This window comes from Lipophrys pholis, assembly GCF_963383615.2.
Source record: "Lipophrys pholis genome assembly, chromosome: 6".
In the NCBI taxonomy this organism is placed as follows: domain Eukaryota; kingdom Metazoa; phylum Chordata; class Actinopteri; order Blenniiformes; family Blenniidae; genus Lipophrys; species Lipophrys pholis.
Window position 1 is genome coordinate 21,888,755 of NC_137629.1, and position 21,870 is coordinate 21,910,624.

A 21,870-nucleotide genomic window follows, 5' to 3' on the forward strand; every position below is an offset into this window, starting at 1 on the left:
CACTTTCATTTGGTCATTTTGTTTGTCATCCCATTTAATTGGCCCATTAAATTAGCATCAGCAGTGTGAATTCTGTTCTTAACCGAAGCTGCACTTTTGCCCCTGAAACTGAGTTTTGTTTTCCTCCTCTGTTATCACTGTCGTCTCCCATTAAATGGTTTTTCACAAGGGGCCCTAACCTCTTGTCTGAACGCCCTTTTGTTTTCCCATCCTCCAGCTGACGCCGGGCGGTAAGGCGGCCCAGGCTGGCGTTGGCGTGGGAGACTGGGTGGTGTCCATTGATGACTCCAACGCAGAGGACATGACCCACGTGGAGGCACAGAACAAGATCAGAGCAGCGACAGACTCTCTCACCCTCAGCCTGAGCAAGTAAGCGTCACAAAGCACAGGGAAATGCAACACGATCCTTCACCTTCTGCTTTCTTTTCTTTTCCCAGCGTTGTTGTATCTCATTCTAGCAGCAGCATAAATCATCAGCAAACATACTGTATAGCCTCCTTTATTCATACTTGGAGAAGATGAGATATCGCGATGTCCTTGAAATGCATTGAAATGATGGTTCACTCCATTATTTAGCTTCCCTCAGGTTTAAGTTACTTTTGGGTTTGGGCCCGATTGTTGCTCACTGCATGACAGAGGTTATAAAGAAGCGGGGTGATTTCTGCCAGAGGCCTTTTGTTTGTGATCTTGTTTGACTCTCTGTTACTGGAGGATATTTTATGAAGTGCCAAACAAAACATGTTATATAAGGCAAAACAAAACAAAACCAAAAAAACCCCCACAAATTGTACCACCATATGGTCGTTTTGAAACACATGTAGTTTTCTTCCCAACAGTCCTGCAACTTGGTAATTTAGAATTAACAGACTTTTGTTAGCTTTCTTATGTTTTAGGCCTGACCTCTATCTTGCTTAAAGGTGTACCCACGTCCGCCCACACGTGTATGGCACTAAAACTGCAGCTTTCATATTTTCATTAGAGAAACTGAAAAAGCATATTTAAGTACACACTTTTTTTCGGCTTTTCTCTGTGTCCCGTGTTGCGTTCCTAAAAGTGGTTGCCAAACTCTTGTTGGCATGGACTCGTTGAAACAAATTACTTTTTTTTAGTGCATTTGGAAGCACAGCTGTTAGGCAGGTGCACAATTCAGCTCGGAGAGAAACCTCAAAATATGTTGGCATTTTGCTTGTAAATGTATAATTAAGAACAAAAGCTCTGCTCGGCCTTGTGATAGACTGGCAACTGGTGCAGCCAGAGACTTTCAGCTCGTGTTGGCTGGGATCGACTGCAACCCTTTGCGACTGTGATGCAGACAAAGCGGGTTTAGAGTGGAACTGGATCGCTGGACTGTAACTTACACTCTGAATTTTGCGCAAATAACATGCGTCACGATACATTTATCATCCATCTTTTTTTCCCACCAAGCCAAAGGTGGAGGGATTTGACCCCACTGCAACCGCGTTTAGGTGATGGAAACGGCACATCTGGGCAGGTTGTAAGTCCAGATGTGGGAAAAGGAAGAAAATGCAGCACTCTTTGACAGATGGATGCAATTTAGAGCCACCAACTGTTTTTTTATTTCTTTGGAATTTCTTAAGAAGTGAATGGTGTAAGGAGAGAGCATGTAAACTATGCAAACTTTGCACCTGGATATTATTTTGACTCTAAACACTGGAAGAGCATGTCAATTCTACACAGGGAGAACATGCAGACCCTCCCGTTTTTTTTCCAGTGTAACAACTACTTCACCTTGTTGTTGTACTTGAAATCCTCTCGTCATTATCAGTTATTTTGTGGCGTTGACTCAAGTTCAGTGTCTCTGACTTCTTTCAGGCTTTGTTCAATAATATTCAGTCTTTATAATCCTTAAGAAGCCAGAGCGGAGGTGAATAGTCGGCACTTAGCAGCAGATATGCATGCCAGCAGCTCTTAAGTGGATGCTCTGGCTTTTGTTTGGTTCCGATGAACCGTTTTCAGAGGAACCTTGGGTATCTTTACAACATGCCTCAACTTTGTAACAGAATTAGTTGAAACATTTCCTCCCATTAAAATACTTAAAACATGGCCAGGAAAGTTCATCTTTTCTTCTCACGGTTCCTTTTCTGGCATGCTTTTTAATTAGAACTGGATAACCTTCCTATAGGCAGCACTCACACCTGCTCACGTCAGAAAGTCTCAGACAAAATGTCTCATCAGGAGGTTGATTTTAAGAAAAAAGATTTCTCCCCAAAAGAGAGATGAATTGTAATCACTCAAGAGTCTAAAACCTTCAGAAAATTAGAAGGTATTGACTTGTAAAGCAGTAAAAATGAAGCTGCGGCTGTCGTGGGACTCGTTCAGATTTTGTGATCCTCATAAGTAATGTGAAAGTAGCATTGTTCACTTTAATGTTGCCTGCCAAGAGTCTCGGCCGTTTAATTCTCACAAATCTTCTTTGTTCACTTAGTTTGTCGAGAGTCAGAACAGCCACGGGTCATTTATATGGCTTTTCCGGAGAGCTGATCTGAAAATCCTATCTAATATTTGAACTGACAAAAATATAGTAAAAGGAGTGAGGAAGAAAAAGACACGCAAATAACACCAGACAAGAATGGATCAAACTTTTTTAACATATGTGGAGCGACTTAGAAAATTGAGTAAAATACAAACCAGATTGCGTCCTCTTTAAGAAGAAAGTCTTATAGAAGATATAAATGAGGAGAAATAATGGATTGACAAAACTGATGCTGAAAATGAGATGTAATTGACCTTGAAACACATTAAAGTATTAATAATATAGCATTTTTCACACAAGGAAAGAATTGTAGCACAAATAATATCAAAAAACAATATAATATTGAAAACTGCACAACCACCCATCCCTCATCCCTCCATTCATTCAGATGTTCACTAGAATGTGTTATTTATTAGCAGGAAACAACTGAGAACACATTAATTTTACTTTGTAATGAGAAAACACTGGAGGTAGAAACCTATTCTGTACATAAATGCTGCTGGAGCAACAATTAAATATGGTTCGCTTTGTTTCCCGAAGACGTACGTAGATGACGTACAGGAAACTTCTTGCTCTGTGGAGTTCATCGTGGAGGTCGTCTCCCCTGCCTCGGTGGGGAGTGACATCATGCAGTCAGCCACGGTGCACGGTGTCGCAGGTCACACTATCTATGAGCAGATCTAACTTGGACAACCTAAGAGCAGACAAAGTCCCCGTCACCTCTAAGGCTTCACCTTTTGATTTGGGAAAATTCTTCGAGAATAGTTTTGAAACAGTTCTCAGATAAAAGGAACTAATATCGATTATTTGAGCCCGATCTAGCATGTATTTCATGCTCCTGCATATTAAAAACTTCTCATCCATCAAACCCAGCATTAAAGTTATTGAGTCTGGATAAAATGTTAGATGTTTGCTTGCAAGCAGCTGCAGTTTGTTCCTCATGAGGCCAACTAGTAACATTTCTGTTTGTACTTTCCGTGCAGAATAAGGTCGTGAACTATTCTGCAACCTACTGAATGCCTTTAAGGGACACTGAGGGTGTGAGAGAGACGGAGACGGAGAGAGCAGCGCACTCTTTGTTTGGGAATTCAACGGGAGAAGGGGTAGAAATGAGAGCAATTAAAAGAGAAGCTCTGTGAGAATCGATAATGCTGCGCGGAGAGGGGATTAGAAAAAGAGCTCTCTGTTTATGTCATATTTCTATTTCTGTTTATGTTTCACTCCGTCTGCATTCGTCAGGTGAAGGAAGATTAAATGACTGAGTAAGCTGAATTTAAAGACCTATTGTTTCTGTGCACTGCCAAAGGAAGGACGGGCTTCTTTTTTCCCACCATTATCTCTCAGGGAGTGGTTGGGATACTTTGATGGACCTGTAATAAGCCTGTATGTTTACTTAACACCCGCCATACTTTTCCCCGCACTCTGTGGTTTCCCTCCTCTTATTTCTCGTCTCCTTGTGGAGTCTGACTATTGTAAACATTTCACATTCTTCCACTCTCGTCTTGTTTTCTTTCACCAATGACTTTCTTCCCGTGGATCCCAAGTCTCCCCTCTTCATCTCACCCCGTCCGGTTGTTATTACACTGTAAGACAAGCAAATATTGTTTTCCTGAAACACTTCTCAGAGAAGAGCCATTGTGGCTTTTATTTATTCCTATCCTGGCTGCCATCCACGGTTCTTTTATGTCAAGAGAGGAGGACAGCTGCACGCTGATGAGATATGGTCTATTGTTTGGTTTAGTGTCTCATTTTGTTCAGCACCAATGATCATCTTGTGTCGTTTTTTTTATGGGAAAGGTTTTCCGCTTTATCCGCAGCTTTTTATAGAGCGTTGAATCAAAGAAAATATGACCGCTGGAGATCATGCCGCAGCTATAGGGACACATTCGGGCCATATTTCAGTTTCAGTATCTGTGAACTAGAGTGCACGGTGATGGTTGAAATATGTTAGTTGTTTGTGTACGTTTGATTGCAGTATCATGGGAGAAGCACGAGTAGAGGCGGGAGGAGTCTTTTTTTTCTTCTTTTTTTTTGCCTTTATCTGACGTTGGCTCGCAAGCCAAAGCATGCATCAGCTGAAATAAGTGATCCATGAAATGAGACAGGAAATGATTTCATCCACTGTGCATATTCGCTTTCAGAACGGGGAGAGCTAATTTCTTCCAAGAAAATTGGCGACTTATTCATCTCCAAACTCGCTCATTTAAGTCCACGGGGCTAAAGTAAATACGGCACAAGAGCAATGATTCCTTACGTCCTCGATCTCCAGCATGACTCACTGTGACACGGAGCCCAGAGGAAATGTGGCCGAGCGCAAACAAGTCGCCATGCTTTCACCCCCTCCGCTCCCGCCCGTCGTCATCCCGTCTTTAAATCGCTCTATCAGTGGCGGAGGAGGCAACGACACAGACGGCTATCCATTTCTCCCTGTCACAGGAAGTGCAGTCCATTGTCTGGCGTGTGATTGCAGCGTGAAATAATGAGGCCGACTGCAGTGACGCTTCATCCTATGGTAGCTTTGTTTGGCATGCGCTCACAGGCCAGGCGATGGTCGTAATTCACGTCCCATTATTTCAGGAGCACACGGCAGTGCCAGGTTGGGGTCGCCGTGTGGTGAAGGTGTAAAGATATTTTAATAAACGTCTGCTCCGGTTCAGCAGAGGCACCGCAGTAATGTGAGGCCCAGGATTAGAGTTAAGAAGTGTGGAACTCTGTGGCATTTGTATTTTTAGCTCGGTGGGTGAATCTGTGGGCAGCCCATTGTCAAGAGGAGACGCGAGGCTCTCGTGTTTGTGATTCACTACAGTAACCTCAGGTTTATTTTTTTTTAATTGCCTGTTTCACCTCTTGTTACTTATTCATACTGTGTACTGAAATATGAAGACAGAGCTGAAGTTTTGTAGCCGCGAATCCAATAGACTTTATGCACAGCATGCATTCATAATAGATATTTGGCGTGAATGTTTTACGACTAATATTCATCAGACCTGTTATGAATTAGTTACCAGCAAATCTCAAGAAGGTGTAGTTCATCCGCTCTACCATAATTAAAGCTGACTAAAGCAGTCAATTGTTCACTCAAAATAAAGGAGGTGATAAAATATGAACATAAAGTATTATAGGAATTATTTTCATGTTCAATTTGTGTTTCATTTTGAGCTTTCAAATCTCTTGATTTCTGCCTAAAAGTTGAGAATCAAGAATGATTCTTCAGAATATTGTCAATTTTATGAGCAAAAACACTATGCCACTTCCCTTTTTTGTTTTGGGCATTTTCACTCATAGACTACCAACAAATAACATTTTTCATGTTAGTTTTAGTGCAACAAAGCTTTAGTATTTTGAAAATGTTGACGTGATGCACTTTTTCAACCTCTGGGTCTGTATCGAAAACAAATCTAATTACTCTTTTCTTTCCTCAGAACCTTCAAAACTGGAGGAGAGCAGAAGGTAAGACTCATTCCGAAACCCTCCGTGTGAATATTCTGGCATGCTCCGTCGCTGCACTCCAGCGACACCGAAATTTAAAAGTTCCTTTAATCATTACTCACGACTGGAGTCGCTGTAGTGTCGTGCCACTTTGTGTTAAATTCCTCCAAAGTCACCTGCGTTGTGAAGCGCTCACGCAGTCTGTGCACGCCGCGTTAGCCAAGCATCAGCGAGTTGCTAAATGAGATGCTTGCTGGATGGACTGTTGAGTGTTGCCCCTGGAAGTCCCTGCAGTTTAATTTTGGGACGCCTTGCACAATCCCCGACGCCAAAGAAATAGCGAGAGAGCCACTTGCCAAACCGAATACACTCTGAATGGTACCACAGTGTCACAAACTGCTCCGTAGTGCACAGTTTTTTTTTTCTTTTTCTTTTTAGCAAAAGCAGCTGACTTATAATGCTAACAAAAAGCCTGTGTCCCTTTTTGGTTGGAGGGAGTCTTTTGTAGCCTAAAGCTCTGTCAGAAATCTCATTACTGAGACATGTCAGTTATATTGACAGCATTCTCACTTTGAGTATTTTCAATTCAGCGGCACCAGCAGATTACGTTGGCCAGCCGTTGGCCGACTGCCAACACAAATAAGGCGACTTCTTAAGCACTTCTTCTGTGTGTCGAGGAAAGCCTGCAGGCTTTGACAGGGCTGCTACTGCGGTACCAAGTAATCATTTGCCACGAGAAAATATTGGCCTTGCAACCGGACAGCTCGGGATTGTGCAACCGCCTCAGGAACGTCTTTGTTTTTTTGTTTTTTTTTGGGGCGTGTCAGAAATGTCTAACTGCATGTCATCCACTGTGCTGCGTTGTCTCCCTCTTCCACACTCCTCACAGGACTCGCTCACTTCGGCTTCCGCTCAGCCAAAGTACTCCTTTGCCCCGAGCACGGCCATTAACAAGGTGGCGAGGCCATTCGCAGCAGGTGGTGCTAGTGTCAACTCAGGACCTCTTATTAAACCCGTGGCCTACTCGGCTAAACTTAACGCTCCTGGCTCACAGGGCGCCGCCAGCACGCAGCAGCCACAGAATGGGTAGGTGGATATGAATAAACGACGTGGCCAATGTGGGCTTATTGGTATTTTTGATATCTCATTATTCTGGCTTTATATTTAAACGAAGAAAAAATAAAATAAAAATAGCCCCTTCAGGATTTAGGAGAACCCGGCTCAATCACTGCCACAACATGGTGCCAAAACCATGTCTCACACTTTTCAGAAACATTACAGAAGCAGATAAACACAGCGAATGTCTGCTGACTCACCGCTTTAATAGCCCTGCCAGTAATTTAGCACACACGATGGAGAGCATATGATGATGCTTTTCTGTTGAAACTTGCGCTGATTGCTGCGCGCGGCAGCGGCAATTTGAGGCCGTCATTATGGATTGTGTCACGATAAACTGTGGAGCTGTTAGCAGAGCGGAGAATATTTAGCGGGAACGTGCTCCATCTGACGAATCGATGCGGCGGAATTTAACAGATGACAAACAAGGCTTCATCAAACGTAGACGTGTCAATAATCAGTCACAGTTTTGTGGTTTTCTAAATTGCTAGTAAAGATTTCCTCCGCTCCTTACAGCCTTGTGTTAGTGACACTGTAGCGACCAAAAGAACGTTTGTCAGCTGTTTGTCATGTGCAAAGATGTGGTTTAAGTTTAGGTGCAGGTAAGGCAGCCATAGATTACGTTAAAGTCTGCAGAAAATGGATTCGAGTGAGTGTAGAAATGCAAAAAAAAGTGAATTTGTTTTTGAATGTAGTCACATATTGTCACACATAACAAAAGAGAAATTTCATGCGGAGCATTCCATCTTCTCGAGATGTGTTTTTTAAAAAAAAATTTTTTCCCCATTTCAACAGATTAACTATCGACTTTCTGGGATTATTCTGTGCATCTTTGAAACGTCAATCACTACTTTTACTGGAAATGCATATTGTGGAATTCACTCGGCAGCACACTTTTTTTTTTTTTTTTATTCACGAGTATTTAATTGAATTTCTCAATAAAATGTGTTTAATGCACATTTCCCAGACAAACACATTATGAGAATTAAACTTTGGCAAGTTGATGCGAAAATGTGAAAGAAACATTAAAAAAAAAATGGCTTTAATATTATTCTAATAATAATGTACTTATATTACCTTAGCGAAGGCCCTTCCAACACCTACTACAATCCCAGCTGCCCTCTGTCCCTGTTGTCGGTGACTATAATGTTTAAATTCCTCTTTTAAGAGCTTGATATCTTGACTCAAACGTGTTGCATTGTCTTCCCAATTCCCAAGCTTTTCCTGGTTATCTGAAAGTTCTCAATTTTGAAAATTCCTTTATAGCCCTCTGATCAGCGCACAGATTCTGTATATTTTCTGGTAATTCGTTATTTTTTGCATTGTGTGTGTTATAGTAATGTATGACTAAGTTACTTGGAAGAACTTGGTGAGGTACAACAACCCCAAAATGTAAAAGAGCAAAACCTGCGATTTCAGTACCTGTATCTTGTCGCTTCCACTCCCCTGGTGTTCGTCTTCTTAGTCATTGACCTTGATGTAGTGAGAAGATCATTATATTAGTTTAAACAAAACAACCCTCCAATAATTTATTATGTCCTTCGACTATTACCATTATGTTTCCAATATACTCGGAGACAATTAACTTCAGTGCTGTGGAATTTCCAGGGAATCTCATATCGTCTGTAATTTAATTTGAAGCTAATTCTAATTGACTGAACTGTGGAAATAGTTTGAATCTTGCAGATAGATCATAGGAGATATTGGGGGGAAAAAAAATGTTTTGGCCATGTTGCATCTTTTTTTACTTGAACTGTGGGGTGTTTTTCATCAATCCATTGGGTTTCCAGCTGAGACAGTGAAGCGGACAATCACTAAGTCACAATTAAGAGTCTCCAGTTAACCTTAGAGGCATGTCTTATAGCATCTCATCAGTTTATAGAGAGACATGTCGTACATCAATTATTGTAATGACAAAGATGAGTCTTGTTCTTCTGGAAGCTTTTATTGTCCCGTTTTATTTTCAGCCCATGTTTAAGCTTTTTCCCCCTTGCAATTAGGGAATCGGTTAAAATATGTTTGACAAATCCAGAACGTGGCATGAAGCGGTCTTCAAGGACGGGCCGGTCCACTTCCTGTAATTTGGGTCACGGTTGTGCTTTGACTGGTGAGCTGCGGCGTGCTGCTGTATTTAGCCTCACTCATAAATTCTGTGGAGTTCTCACATGGCTTTTACAGCTCTTTTTTTTTTCCTTTTTTTTCCCCCTCATGCAACCCCACTTACTTTCTCTGCAGTGGCTTCACGTATTTGTGAAGTGCCACCCTGTCCTTTTTATCCTCGAAGACGGAGGAGCGCTGACCATTTCAGCATAGTCTGGTGAAAACATTGTTCAATTCTCCTCATAAAACAGCAGGAAGCAGACTGCTCACGTCTGACTTGTAAAGCAGGTTTGCTGTCATGCCGTTTGTGCAGTACGTACTCTTGTCATGACGCATCGCCGCTCTGGCATTTCACATGATTTCCAGGGTATCGGAGCACAAGTGAAGTGCAGTGTCAAAAGAAATTGGGGATAGTTTTGTTTCTCCCCTGCAAAGGCCGCATCCATTTACATAACTCTTTGTGTTCGGGGGCGAGAGGAGCAGAACAGCAGCCCGTCTACTGAGTCATTTTGGGTCAGGGTGACAATGGACGATCTGACAGACGAACAATGCTGTCCTTCACCCACCGAGCCCGCTGACAGTAACGGCATGTCTCGCGTCACCTCCCGCATGCTCCCTGCATTTTGCACTGTTTCCCTTCCTTTTGTTGCGTACGTCTGCAGACGTGTATTGACATGCTCTCTTCCTCCCTTTTTACCCCCCCCCCCCCCCCCCCCCCCCCCCCCCCCAAAAGCCAAGCTCTGACCCCTTTCTCTCAATTTGTGTTTTCCTCTTTCTCTTTCATCTCCACAGATGGAAACTCTTGAAAAGTTAGTATTTTATTTACTCCTTTTGTCGTCTGACGTAAAATATTGATTACTTGTTTTTGTAAAGACTCGAGGTGTATATACACAGTACAAGAAGAGAGAGATTTAGTTCCGGCTCTCTGGGTTCTGGTTTGGAAGTTGTTGTGGTTCGTTTTCGACTCGCCGTCTGAAATGTGAAGTGGATGTGGTTAATACTGAAAAAGCCATTATGTCACCTATTGGCACAGTTTTTTTTTTTTTTCCTCCAGGAGCTCTCCACTCGAGTTTCTCATGAAATATGAAATATCAGAATTTCTCTGTTCTTTGCAGAGTGTGTATCCACCTTAACTCTCCTCCCCAGAGGCGTCCAAACTCCCCAGGCTACATGGGACAAAAATATAAAAAAAAGGCAGAGCCACCCATTGGAGGTTAATGTTAATGATATGTTGCTTCACCTCTTGTGGTTTAATAGGACGAGTATCAATCACAACTAATGTACATTATACTTGATTGCTGGTTGTAGTTTGACCCCGTCCGGACTCATCACGTGTACCTGGGGAACCCCCCCCCCATCGCTGGTTACATATATTTACTGGTTGTGGCGACTGCAGCGGTTCACAAAAATGAAACCGGTCTGTGTTTCATATTTTCATTTTACTTTTCATAACTCTGTCCAGGGAACATATCCTCAAATAGATTTTCGTTTTGCCTTTGGAACAATGTACTCGAAGACAAATCAAACCATTTTCCATCTCTGTCAGTTTATTAGATTCAAGACAAAACTACATACATGAAATACTTCTATAACCTTTTTATTTCGCAATTTTATTCACTCATTTATTGACTTCCCCTCCATCTTTTCCTTCTAAGCTTTATATCACCGGTCTTTACTTCGTCTTTGGTCTATTTTACAGGGGTGAACCAACTTACTATGATGATATCTACCAAGAGGCCAAGTAAGGGGACGGCTGCATGCTGACTGTGTTGTCAGCTCTGACGCTTCTGGTGTGCAGGCTGTGTATGAAAGCGGAGAAGCTGCTGTTCGTTGGTCGATTCAGCAATAAGATTTACACGGCCGAGATGGCAGTTCATTAGTGACCATTCATCTTTTGTCCTTCCCTTGCTTGTTTGATGAATGCATGCTGCATTTGACCTACAGCTGTGATGAAAGGGTGTTGGGTATGAAAAAAAAGAATCTTTTTTTTCCTCTGCTGCTTTGTTGAGTCTTTCAACAAAAATAACAGCTTTAACACAGAGTGGAGTATTCCCTCGCACAAGGCCAGCTACTGAAGACGATCGGCTCTTCTCGTATTTAGTTATACGACTGATATAGATGCGATCTCTCCTGTAGTAATATCCTTTTATGAGAGGCCACATTGTGCCCCTGAGGAATCTGGTAATGGGCGTCCATTAGCTCTTTGATTACACGACTCTGATACTAAGCATCAGGTCTTGCATGATGTGCTGGGGATGTCCTCCTGCTTTCAAGGTCGGCCGTGTTGAGGGGTGCGATCGGTCTCCGGGTATGGTTGTGCTAACGTTGCCCGCCGTGTGCTGCTGATGGGTGTGTGTGCAGGCACGGCCTCAGGGTGGAGAACATCCCCTGTTTTATCCCCAACGACCGTAGCAAGAAGAGGCTGATCCAGGACACCGAGGACTGGCAGCCCCGCACCGGCACCACCCAGTCTCGCTCCTTCCGCATCCTGGCTCAGCTCACAGGCACCGACTTCAGTAAGTCAGGGCCCGCCTCCCACCCCCCCCACGCGCGTGCAGCCGAACGGAAAGCCGGAGTGATGGGCTGTGGTTCGAATGGTTGAGATAAGATTTGAGGGATGGCGTTTATTATTGAACAGCTGATCTGATGGTACTGACTACCAGTCAGAAAGTGACAGAGAAAAGATGGATAACAGGTTTTTTCCATTTTTCAGTTTTTAGAGCGACGCCACAAATGTCAGGTGGTTGCTTTCACCTGTGACGGCTACGTATTTTGTTCTCCTGACTGTAATCAGTACAGGAAGCAACAGCGCTGTTCTTGTATCGCCGATGTCGCTTTTCATGCCTCGTGTTATCGGCGGGCTACGCGCGCGAAGCCAATCATATGTGCGTATGTGTGTGAGTTTTTAATCAGTGAGCCATTCTGACGTGTGTGTGTCTCTCCTGGATCTCTCAGTGCAGGACCCAGATGATGAAAACATGAAGAGGTCCAGGTAAAGGCTCGAGTCACGCCAACTTTAACAGTCACGGGTATTTGTGTTTGTGCACTAGTGTGTTGAAGCTTCAGTTTGCTGATTGCTTTGGGGAAATCATCTCGAGTTTGAAATCCCCCCCTAACCCCATGTTGTTATGGTAATATTGCTACTTTCAGCAATGCCATGAGTTGTGTGATGTGCAATGATGTATTAGAGCCACATTGGGAAAGCAAAGAGGATTGAATCTGAAGATTTTGAAACAGTCAAGAACGCCTAAACATTTAAAGTTCAAATTAATGCGGCTCGAAGCATGTTTTTGTGATTCAAAGGCACATTTGCAATCTCAATTTTGAAATGACCTGATTGATCCAGTAGTAATGAGTGAAGTGGCTGCCTGTAGTTTCTTTAATTCCATTTGCTTTTAGGCTAAAACGTAGATCAGATGGGACTGATACCTTTCACATATAGGCCTTTTAAGATTTCCCTTGCATTACTTTGATCCTTTCTTCTGTTTGTGCTGTTTCACCAGTTTAAACATGCTCTTCTTCACTCTATGAGCTCTCCAAACTCATGTCACTGACTCTTTTCCTTGCAATCTCTTTCCTTCATGTCTGTCTCTGTTTCATGTCTGCATTGCCTGCGGTCAGGGAAAAGTTCCTCACTGAGATTCAGAGTCCCCGCTATGCCCGTCTGAGGGACTGGCACCACGACAGGTCCGCTCGCGCTCTCAACATCAAGTCCTGAGCGACGCCCCAGACGCACCCCGGGATGCAGAACCTGCCAAGGGATAGCCACACCGCAACGACTACGTGACAAAGATGACGACGACTGTCCGACGGCAGTTCACAAATTCACCTCTGATACACACGGGCTGATCAAGAAGTCTGAGGAAACCAAGAAAAGCAAACCAAAAAAAAAACAACCCAGAAGAAACGTAGGATAGATGACAAAGCCCAAAGTGGAACCTTGCATACTGAGCCAAAGTGTTAAGATGGCCTCCGGAATTTCTGACTTGATGATTGCTGACGACACACCGGACCACTGTGTTTGCAGCCCGGTTTTCCAGTTCACACTGCTTCACGCCGAGTAAACTCTGGGGAAGAAGAAAAAGGGGGTGGGAGGGGCACTATCAGTCGGAAGCGCCGCTGTTTGTTTCTCTCTTTTGGTTGCAAAGTTCAAACCCTCCTTGGATCTCTCGCTTTCTCTCTTTTCTTCCCTTGTTCTCTATTTCTTGCCTGTTTACATTGCGGGGGTCTTCATCCTTCAGAGTTTTCATTTCCCAATCTCCCTCATCTAATAGGCTTCTCAACCATTAAGAAACACAAAGAAGACAAAATTGTACTTTTGTTGTTTTTTTTTTTTTCTGCTGTCATCAATAATATATAAAACATCTGAAAAAAAGCAACTCTGGTTCTTCTGTCCTTTCTTCTGTGCTTCTTTCCTTCTTGTTTATTCAGCGTTCATGTTTCTTTTGATAACCAGCTCCTCTTTCCTTGTTTAGTTTTTTTTCTAGTCTTCGGCATGAGTCTGCATGCGGCGCTCCCAACAAAATGATTATGTGAAAGCGGGGATTTTCTCAGTATTTATGAATAATGGGGTGTCTTTTTTAAAAAGATGAGGGTTCAAGGTTTACTTTTACCCCAGAGAGAAAATTAATGCGCAGTCAGGCTTAAAAACAACAAACGAGTGTACATGTACTCCACCAGCTATGAGGAAATGCAGGCTTTGCAGTTACGTAAAATAAAAATAACTGGGAGAGTGTTCAAAATGTAATAAAAGATCAACATTACCATATTTATATTCCAGCCAGAGAGTTTCTGCAGTGCAGTGACCTTGCACACAACACTGAGGGGGAAGGGGGGGAAAAAAAAGCTGAGGGTTGGGTGGAAATAACTTTTAATCACTGCCAGCATGTGACAGGAATCATGCAGAAGATTTAGATGCATACCAAGAAATAACTTTCAGGGGAAAAGACATGGAGATTAAAAAAGGCTTCTCGGGCTTATCAGGGGCAAGTAGAGAAAATGTTGGAAGGTGACTTGCTTGTAAGATGATATTGCCAAATGGTTTGTGATGGGAACATGTGGCAGACGGTTGGCAGGTGAAACCTGAACCCTGCAATAAAAATCTGAGCAGCGGGTGGGAGTAAGACGCACACGTAGTTCTCCGGATCTTTTGAATTATGGTGTTCATGAGCTACATTGGTGCTTCTATTTTTAATGAAATTATCATAAATGAAAAAAAGTTTTGACCGAGAGAAGATCAACAGTTTTTTTTTGTCTTTTGCAGCACACGTTCTAAATATAACGCTGATTATCTCAAAGCACTTTTACAAAGAAAAACCAAACTTTTTCCACGTGAGCAGGCATAGGCGACAGTGGAAAGCATTTTGAATCAGTTGAAGACTGAAACGTTCATTTAGACACCCTGGTGGTGGGGGATTATGTTGGTCTACTCTGGAAGTAACAGATGCGTGGATTACTTTCCTGACGTGTTCCTGACTTTGGAGGCATTACAGGTGAACGAAAGCAGCTCTGCAAACGCATTGCAAAATGTTTTACTGACTTTACTTGTTTATTTTCTGGTACATAAAAGCAGTTGTAGAGCACCTTTTTTTATTTTTTTATTTTTTTTTGGTATATAAATGCCAATGAAGAGAAAGTCGTTTAATGAAAGTTGGTCTCATCCACCTGAGCATCCTGAGAAAAAGAAGCCTCTCCTCCCTCAGGTTGTCATTGAGGGATGTTTTTGTTGTCATACACGGATTCTTGCAGAGCCGCACCCTCCCTTGCCTCTCATCCGAGTAGCGGGTGACATATGTCAGTGGCTTCTTGCTCTTTTAAAAAAATAAATAAATAAATAAATCAAAAGCTGCTCCTTTCGCAGCCGGATGCTGAGCTGCCAACACGCTGCTCCTCTGCTGTCCTCGCCCGTGTTGATGTATCCCAGAGGAGTAGAGGCAGGAAAACAAAAAAGAAGCAGACGTACATCAGAAATCAGAGGTTGAAAGGGTAAACCACAAAAGTGAAATGAGATGTTGCACGTCATTGAGGGGAGGGGGGCGGACGACTACTGCAATCTGTGTTGCAGCAATTGCACACCTGCATCACATCAAGCCTCTGCTGAGCTGAAGAGAGGAGAAGAATTTCGAAAGCAGCGTGAATGTCAAGAAAACACGACACAGGCCGCTTCATGTGGGACTGAGCTGCTGTTAGGAGGCCGTGCACCTGTTTGCACCTGCAACCTTCCGCTTGCTGAAGAGCGGCAGAAGAAACCTCTGGAAGTGGAACCGGGAGCTGGAGTCTCTGGCCTGGCGCCATGTAGGGCAGCGCAGCGAGGCCTCGCACCCTGCTGGTGGCAGGAGCGTTGTTTTGTGAGGTGGAAAGGTACGGTCCCAGAGGGTGGGCTCTTCAGAGGAATTCAGTTGACCGTAGGTCCGTGTGTCAAACGGGCTTAAATGGTCTCTGCCCGTTTTTTTGACCTGGCCTCCAGATCCTTCTAATCTGACTGCTTTTCACTCCCCTTCTTTGCAAAACATTTCTGGTCGGGTGGTTTAACTTCCTCCGCTCTCATCAGGCCTGCAAGCCATCTTTTTTGTTGTTGCAAAGGGATTTAATTCAGAGTGTGCGTTTTGAAAAACAGCAGATTTCTTTTATTTCTTTTCCTGCGAGTTTGCTCCCAGCTGCCTGTATTTTATCTTTAGTGTTTGGTTACACTAAGAGTATACTTGATATGCAGACTTGACCTGGTAGAAGCAGCACGACACAGTGGGGCTGTTGCAGCATCCTTCGCTTAAGAATTTCCTCTTTTTTTTTTTTGGCACATGAGAAATGATTTCATCATCTTTCATTAGTGTATTGTAAATGGCACAGTTGATGATGTAAACATGATAGATGCCCTAGGCAGTGTCATATTTTCTTCCCTCTCTCTCAAGATAATACATCTCCAGAGCTCACTGTCTCGGCTCAGAAGTTGTTTTTCTGTCTTGTTGATGGTTTGAAGATTTTCTGAATATAGTGACGCTTGCTGCGGGTAACAGAACTTTGAAATGTAGAAAACCCTTTATTTCAACACTTCTGCAAATGCAGGCTTGAAGCGAAACTCTTCTGCCTCCAAATCTGACAGCGCGCCGCGTCTGATGAGTTCCTCCTCCTTTAAATTTTGCCTGTGAGGGCTGTCAATCACTCGGCGAGCGTGCTCATGTTCTCCATTGCGCTCATTAGTGTCGAAGCTTTCTGACGTGGCACTAATGCGCCGATTGGATGCACATCTGTAGTTTGAGTTATGTGATTGATTTTGGTCTCACAGAGGCTTGGTTAATCATGTGAGATGATGATGATCTGGGAGGAACGGCTCAATGTGTTTCACAAATCTCTTAATATTTTTCTTTGAAACCCAAGTTACATTTAGCACACCAAAGCAGCATGTCAGACAAGTAGAACAGTCTTTTCTGTTGGTACTTAGTAACACAAGAGGTAATGAAAGTACACGCATTCTTCTCTTGAGTAGAAGTACAGATGCTATTGTTAAAAATACATGTAGTTGCATATATAGTGGTCTGGAGCAGTGGTCCTCAAAGTGTTTTTTATTTTTTGATTTTATTTCCTTGCAAATTCCCTCTAAGAAAGTCTGTGGTCCCCTCTCTGATCTCTTGTGTGTACACACACACACACACACACACACACACACACACACACACACACACACACACACACACACACACACACACACACACACACACACACACACACACACACACACACACACACACACACACACACACACACACAAAACAGGAGCCTTCAAAAATAATCAATGGGGACATTTTCCAGCTTTGCTATCGATCCTAGGAAGTCACTTATTATGGTTTTATTTGACGTGTGCGATTTTATTTTTGACAGATTCTCAACAGGAACAGCCTTGGGCCTAGAGGGGATGGATAGATACAGTAATGGTTATAATAGATGGGCCAATTGATTAAATAATGGCACTCGAATGTATGAGAGCTGAGATATATATTTCCTGTGTGTTTCTTTTTCCTGGGTTAGTAGCCTGAAACCTCCCATATGCATGTTTGCAAACCTACCATGACTGAAGTGGGTATCAGAGGTCGAATCTGTCTTTGGATTACTGGAGGAAGCTGGGATACCTGGAGAAAACATGCAAACCCAGCTGTTCTCAGTAAGAGACCAAAGTCCCAACCACTGAACTCCACCGCGCTACTAATATCCCCAAACGTTCCTCTTCAATCGACTCACGAATGGAAACAAAAAAAAAAAAAGACCTGTTGCCACTCTCTTGGCTTTTTTGAGTCACAGACATCACATTTTGTCTTTAATCATCAATTAAAGGTTTCACCTAACATAATGATTAATTATGCACTATTGTGGATAAAGTGAACATTTTAAATTGCAATGAGAAGCTAACCTAATCACATAAGTAACTAACTAACCGGTTTGACATGGTGAGCAGTGGAAAGTACAGATATGTGTTAACACATCAAAACCTTTGGCCCAATCTGGTCACGCCACATTATGACCACATGCACCTGTTGGAGGACATCGCAATGCTAATAGCTCAATTGCACATGTCTCCTCCCAGCTCCTAAAAACTGAAGTAAAAGAGTTGCGAGAAAAAGGGCAACAATCTTCTAGTAGCAGCAGGGTATCTGTTTTACATCACTTTGCATCTCTGAATACTGTTAAGGAAGATGTTTGGTCGTTCACACAGAAGGTAACCTGTGACAGTGGAATGAAGACAATCCTGGCCACCGATATCCAAACATGACATTCACTGAGAAGTAACCATGGTTACTGTGACGTACGTGTGTGTGTGCGTGTGTGCGTGTGCGTGTGCGTGTGTGTGTGTGTGTGTGTTGTGCGTACCTTTTACTAATTAGTCTTTTTCTCCCCACAGCCTTGAGCCAACTCCCTCACCTGCCAAGGCCCAAGCATCAGAGAAACCAGATGGTGAGTCTCTGCTCCTGCTGATGCGTAAAAAGAAGCCCAGCAGCATCCAGCGGAGGCTGTGCTAATAGATTCTTACTCTTAAGTGTCAATACATGGGCGTCAGCGGCAGCGACGTGAAATGCAAAACTGTCACAGCAGACATCTGGAGCAAGCATATACGTTATGGAAAACTGGCCCTCCTTCACAGTGACATTAAAGTCTCATCTGAGCCAAAATCCACCAAAAAGTGACCTTGTTTTTTTTTTTTTTTTTTCTTCTTCCCCATTTCTGTTGCAGCCTCCAAGACTGCAGCTGTAGCAGCTGGCAGCTCGGATCCGAGCGGTCGACCGCCATGGGTGACCGACCCCAACTTCGCCGAGCGCTTCCGCCCGGACAAGACCAGCCTGGTGGTGACCCAGCACCAGCAGCCGGTGCAGCCCACGCCCATGCAGAACCGCAGCTCCATCCTGCAGGCGGCGCAGCAGGCGCCCGAGGACAGCGGGAGGACCCCGCTGTGCGGCGCCTGCAATAAAATCATCAGGTGAGGCCGCTGACAGCTGGATTGATCCAGTTTATCGGAATGATAAACTCTGTTTGCTCCTCCCGGTGTCGTTGAAGGCAGTTAATATGCTCAGCAACGCCCCGCGTGTCTTCTCCAAATGAAGTCAGTCAGCAAAATTCACATAGTTTGGAGGCATGGTGTTATCTCCAGGGACATTTCACTGATAACGGAGGAACCTTAGTTCTTATTCTGGTCACTGTTGCGAGCAAACAGAGGAGCTGTTTTTCATCAGCTGAAATTACAAAGTTCTCTGGAGACCTAAAACAAAATGCCTCCAGTCCCCCCCTGTGAGCTGTCTGAAACGGATGCAGATGATTTAATAATGTCTTGGACGGGTTATTAATGTGTGCGATTTCCAGGGGCCGGTACCTGGTGGCGCTGGGGCGTTCCTGGCACCCGGAGGAGTTCACGTGTTCGCAGTGCAAGGCGCTCCTGGAGGAGGGAGGCTTCTTCGAGGAGAGGGGCTGCGTCTACTGTACCAAGTGCCACGATAACCGATACGCGCCCAACTGTGCCAAGTGCAAAAAGAAGATCACGGGGGTAACGGCAGCTTTTTAACGTTGAGAAAAAAATCCCCACGCGGGAGACTTTTCCCACTTGAAGCTTTGTTTGTAGAGACGGCGCTCGAGGAGTTTTCCACGCCAACACATGGATGCTTGTCTCCAGAGTGAAAGACTTAAAAAATGCATAACCTTTTTTTCCCACCCTGTCAGGAAATCATGCATGCCCTGAAGATGACCTACCATGTTCAGTGTTTCAAGTGTGCAGCCTGTAAGGCTCCCATCAGGAACCAGGCCTTTTACATGGAGGAGGGAGAACCCTACTGTGAGAGAGGTGAGAGACTGTGCTGCTGCAGTCCACACACTGTGCTCCTCAATAACACATGAAAGTGAGCAACCTAGAAATAACCACGTTTTTTGCTTTCAGAAATTGAGAGAAAACAACCTTGTGAGAGTATAATAATAATAAAAAAAAAAAAAACTTCTTTTACTGTATGGACATGCTGATACACACTGATGTCTGATAAATTACTGTTTTTTTCTCTCCAAGAAAGACTGTTTACCCTCATGGGCAAAGTGGAAAGACACACCTACTTTCACAGACACAAAATAGAAGCTATTGACATGTCTGGTCTAGATTCTAGGAAATGTCTTATGTTTTTGTTTTTTTTAACACACACAGGTGGTCTTTCAAATATCACAATCCATTATTCATGCTGTCTGGTATTGGTCTATAACCTTTCACCATCCCGACTGAGAAGGAAACGATGTGGTGCACTCAGTTTGGTGAAGATCCACACAGTTCGCCCGTCAATAAATAAATAGATAAGTAGAATCTAGATCCCGTGTTCAATAAACAGTGGCAGCGTCGGACAAGCCTCGAATCTGTTGCAAGATAAGCCCATCTGGGTGGACTCACCAATGTGACTTCACATTCCCAAAGCTGGAATGAAATCCTACTGCGGTACCTATCCAGAGAGCATCTTTGTAGATACCCCATGAGGGTATTTCCTTTGTTTGTGTGCTGTGCGCCCTCTCATGGTGAAATATTGCTTTAAAAACTCGTTATGAATTTGTGCTTTTGGATTCTCACTCATCATCGTAATCAGCCCACCTGAAATGTTCCTTGTTGTCATCACATGAGTAAAGTTAAACCATCATATATACACGTTGAGTAATAATAACTTAGAAACTCCAGCTTCTCTCCATGAAATAAACAAACTCTGTCCGTCAGTCTTCACTAAGTGCTTAGTTTGAATGCGTCGTCACTCAAAGGCTGTCTTCCTTTCATACTTAATAATACAAGACTTCCTGTCATTGTCAAGGCTTCATAAAAGACATGAAAGTGTCACCATGGAGAAAAATCCTCTGCACCATATAAAAAGACATTTTTAGTTTTTTGTTTTTTTTTTCTTCTCTCTTAAAAGAACAATTGGAAGATTTCACTTTGTTTCGAGCGCGAACGCGGCGGGCAAAATCCACCAAGGCCCAGCAGACGCCGCCACCCACAGAAAGCCCAGTATTAACAGAAACCTTAAACACCGTCTGGCTTTGAGCCGTGTTCAGAATTAAAGGTGATGTCTCCGAGTAATGGAGATGAAACATTGGCAAAAAGGAAAAGCACGGCTGAAATCTGAGCCCGCTGATTAGTTCCAGTGCCACATGGGAGCTTCTCAGCCCATGTAAGTCTCTCGGTAACATCACACGCACAAATCAAGCCAAACATGTTTATTCTAAATCGGCATTGGCTTTAAGTACGCGGATGAGTTGGTGGGGGTGGGGGTGGGTGGGGGGGATGACAGGCTGCCTCGCTGCATTAAGGCTGCGATCGAGCTGCTTTGATAAAGGATGTTTGCTGTTTCAACTTGAAATGTGTGCCGTTTAGGCTCCTCTGCAGAGGCAGGGGTGCAGAAACTGAAAATTGCAGCCACTGGGTGATTCGGAGGTCTTATAAAGTGCATTTTTGCGATAAACGTGTCTCCTTTGAAGAAGCTGCTCAGCCCAATGCAGCCCTCACACATTCTTATTATTTTTTTTAAATCCAGCTATTTGCAAAAGCACTGTTGCAGTGTTGCTGGGGGCTTTGGCACGGGCCGGTCTCGTGAATCTGCTGGCACGCACCACAGTCACTCATGAAGTGTGATGTTTTCATCTGCCGTAATCTATTTAGCTCCAGTTTACTTCATACATTCCTCTATTGGGTTTTTATGAATGGTGCGTGCGCTTCTATTATGCTCTAAATGATTTAGCGCTGCCTCCCGCTCCACGACTGAGGTTCTGACGTGGATTGCTGCTTTATCAGCGGTGAAGCCAGAACCTGAGTGCTCATATTCTGAATAATGCCTTTAGCTCAGATAAACATTCTGCTGCCTCAGCATCTTGCAGGAGGGATTGTACGGCTCTCACCCACTCACTCTTGAGCAGCAGCATTATAACCTGACACTTTTCCCCGGAGTCCTCGTGATGAAAGAGACTGGCAAATCCAGTCAAGTATCTGGAGCAATTTTCCCTCATCCTAATCCCTGCCTCACACTCTGGGAAGGCACTACCGTACAGTGGGTGGACGACACCACGTAAACACTCGGGTTATCGAATGCCCGAAGAGGAGATGGAGACTGTCGTTCTGTACCAAAATGGCCTCATCCATCTTCACTTCTGTCCTTCAGGCCCTTAAATGGCCGTATAAAGTCGGACGTTTGACATTTTCAGATGAGTTTAAAATATGTGAGAACCTGTTTCATGCTATC

The 21,870-nt window shown here is 43.7% G+C and overlaps 1 protein-coding gene across 3 annotated transcripts in view; it reads left to right on the plus strand.

Annotated features, from left to right (window-relative positions):
- Positions 1-21,870, plus strand: part of pdlim7 (PDZ and LIM domain 7) — a 34,808-nt gene that overhangs the window by 10,718 nt on the left and 2,220 nt on the right. For 2 of the 3 annotated variants that reach the window (XM_080466040.1, XM_080466041.1), the window contains exons 3-9: positions 218-369; positions 5,917-5,944; positions 6,813-7,009; positions 18,030-18,082; positions 18,359-18,602; positions 18,983-19,163; positions 19,337-19,457. In XM_080466040.1, coding sequence (XP_080322166.1) covers positions 218-369; positions 5,917-5,944; positions 6,813-7,009; positions 18,030-18,082; positions 18,359-18,602; positions 18,983-19,163; positions 19,337-19,457 — 976 coding nt within the window. Of the gene's footprint in view, positions 1-217; positions 370-5,916; positions 5,945-6,812; positions 7,010-11,500; positions 11,656-12,094; positions 12,132-18,029; positions 18,083-18,358; positions 18,603-18,982; positions 19,164-19,336; positions 19,458-21,870 lie in introns of all 3 variants that reach the window. The other variant, XM_080466042.1, reaches the window with a different exon arrangement.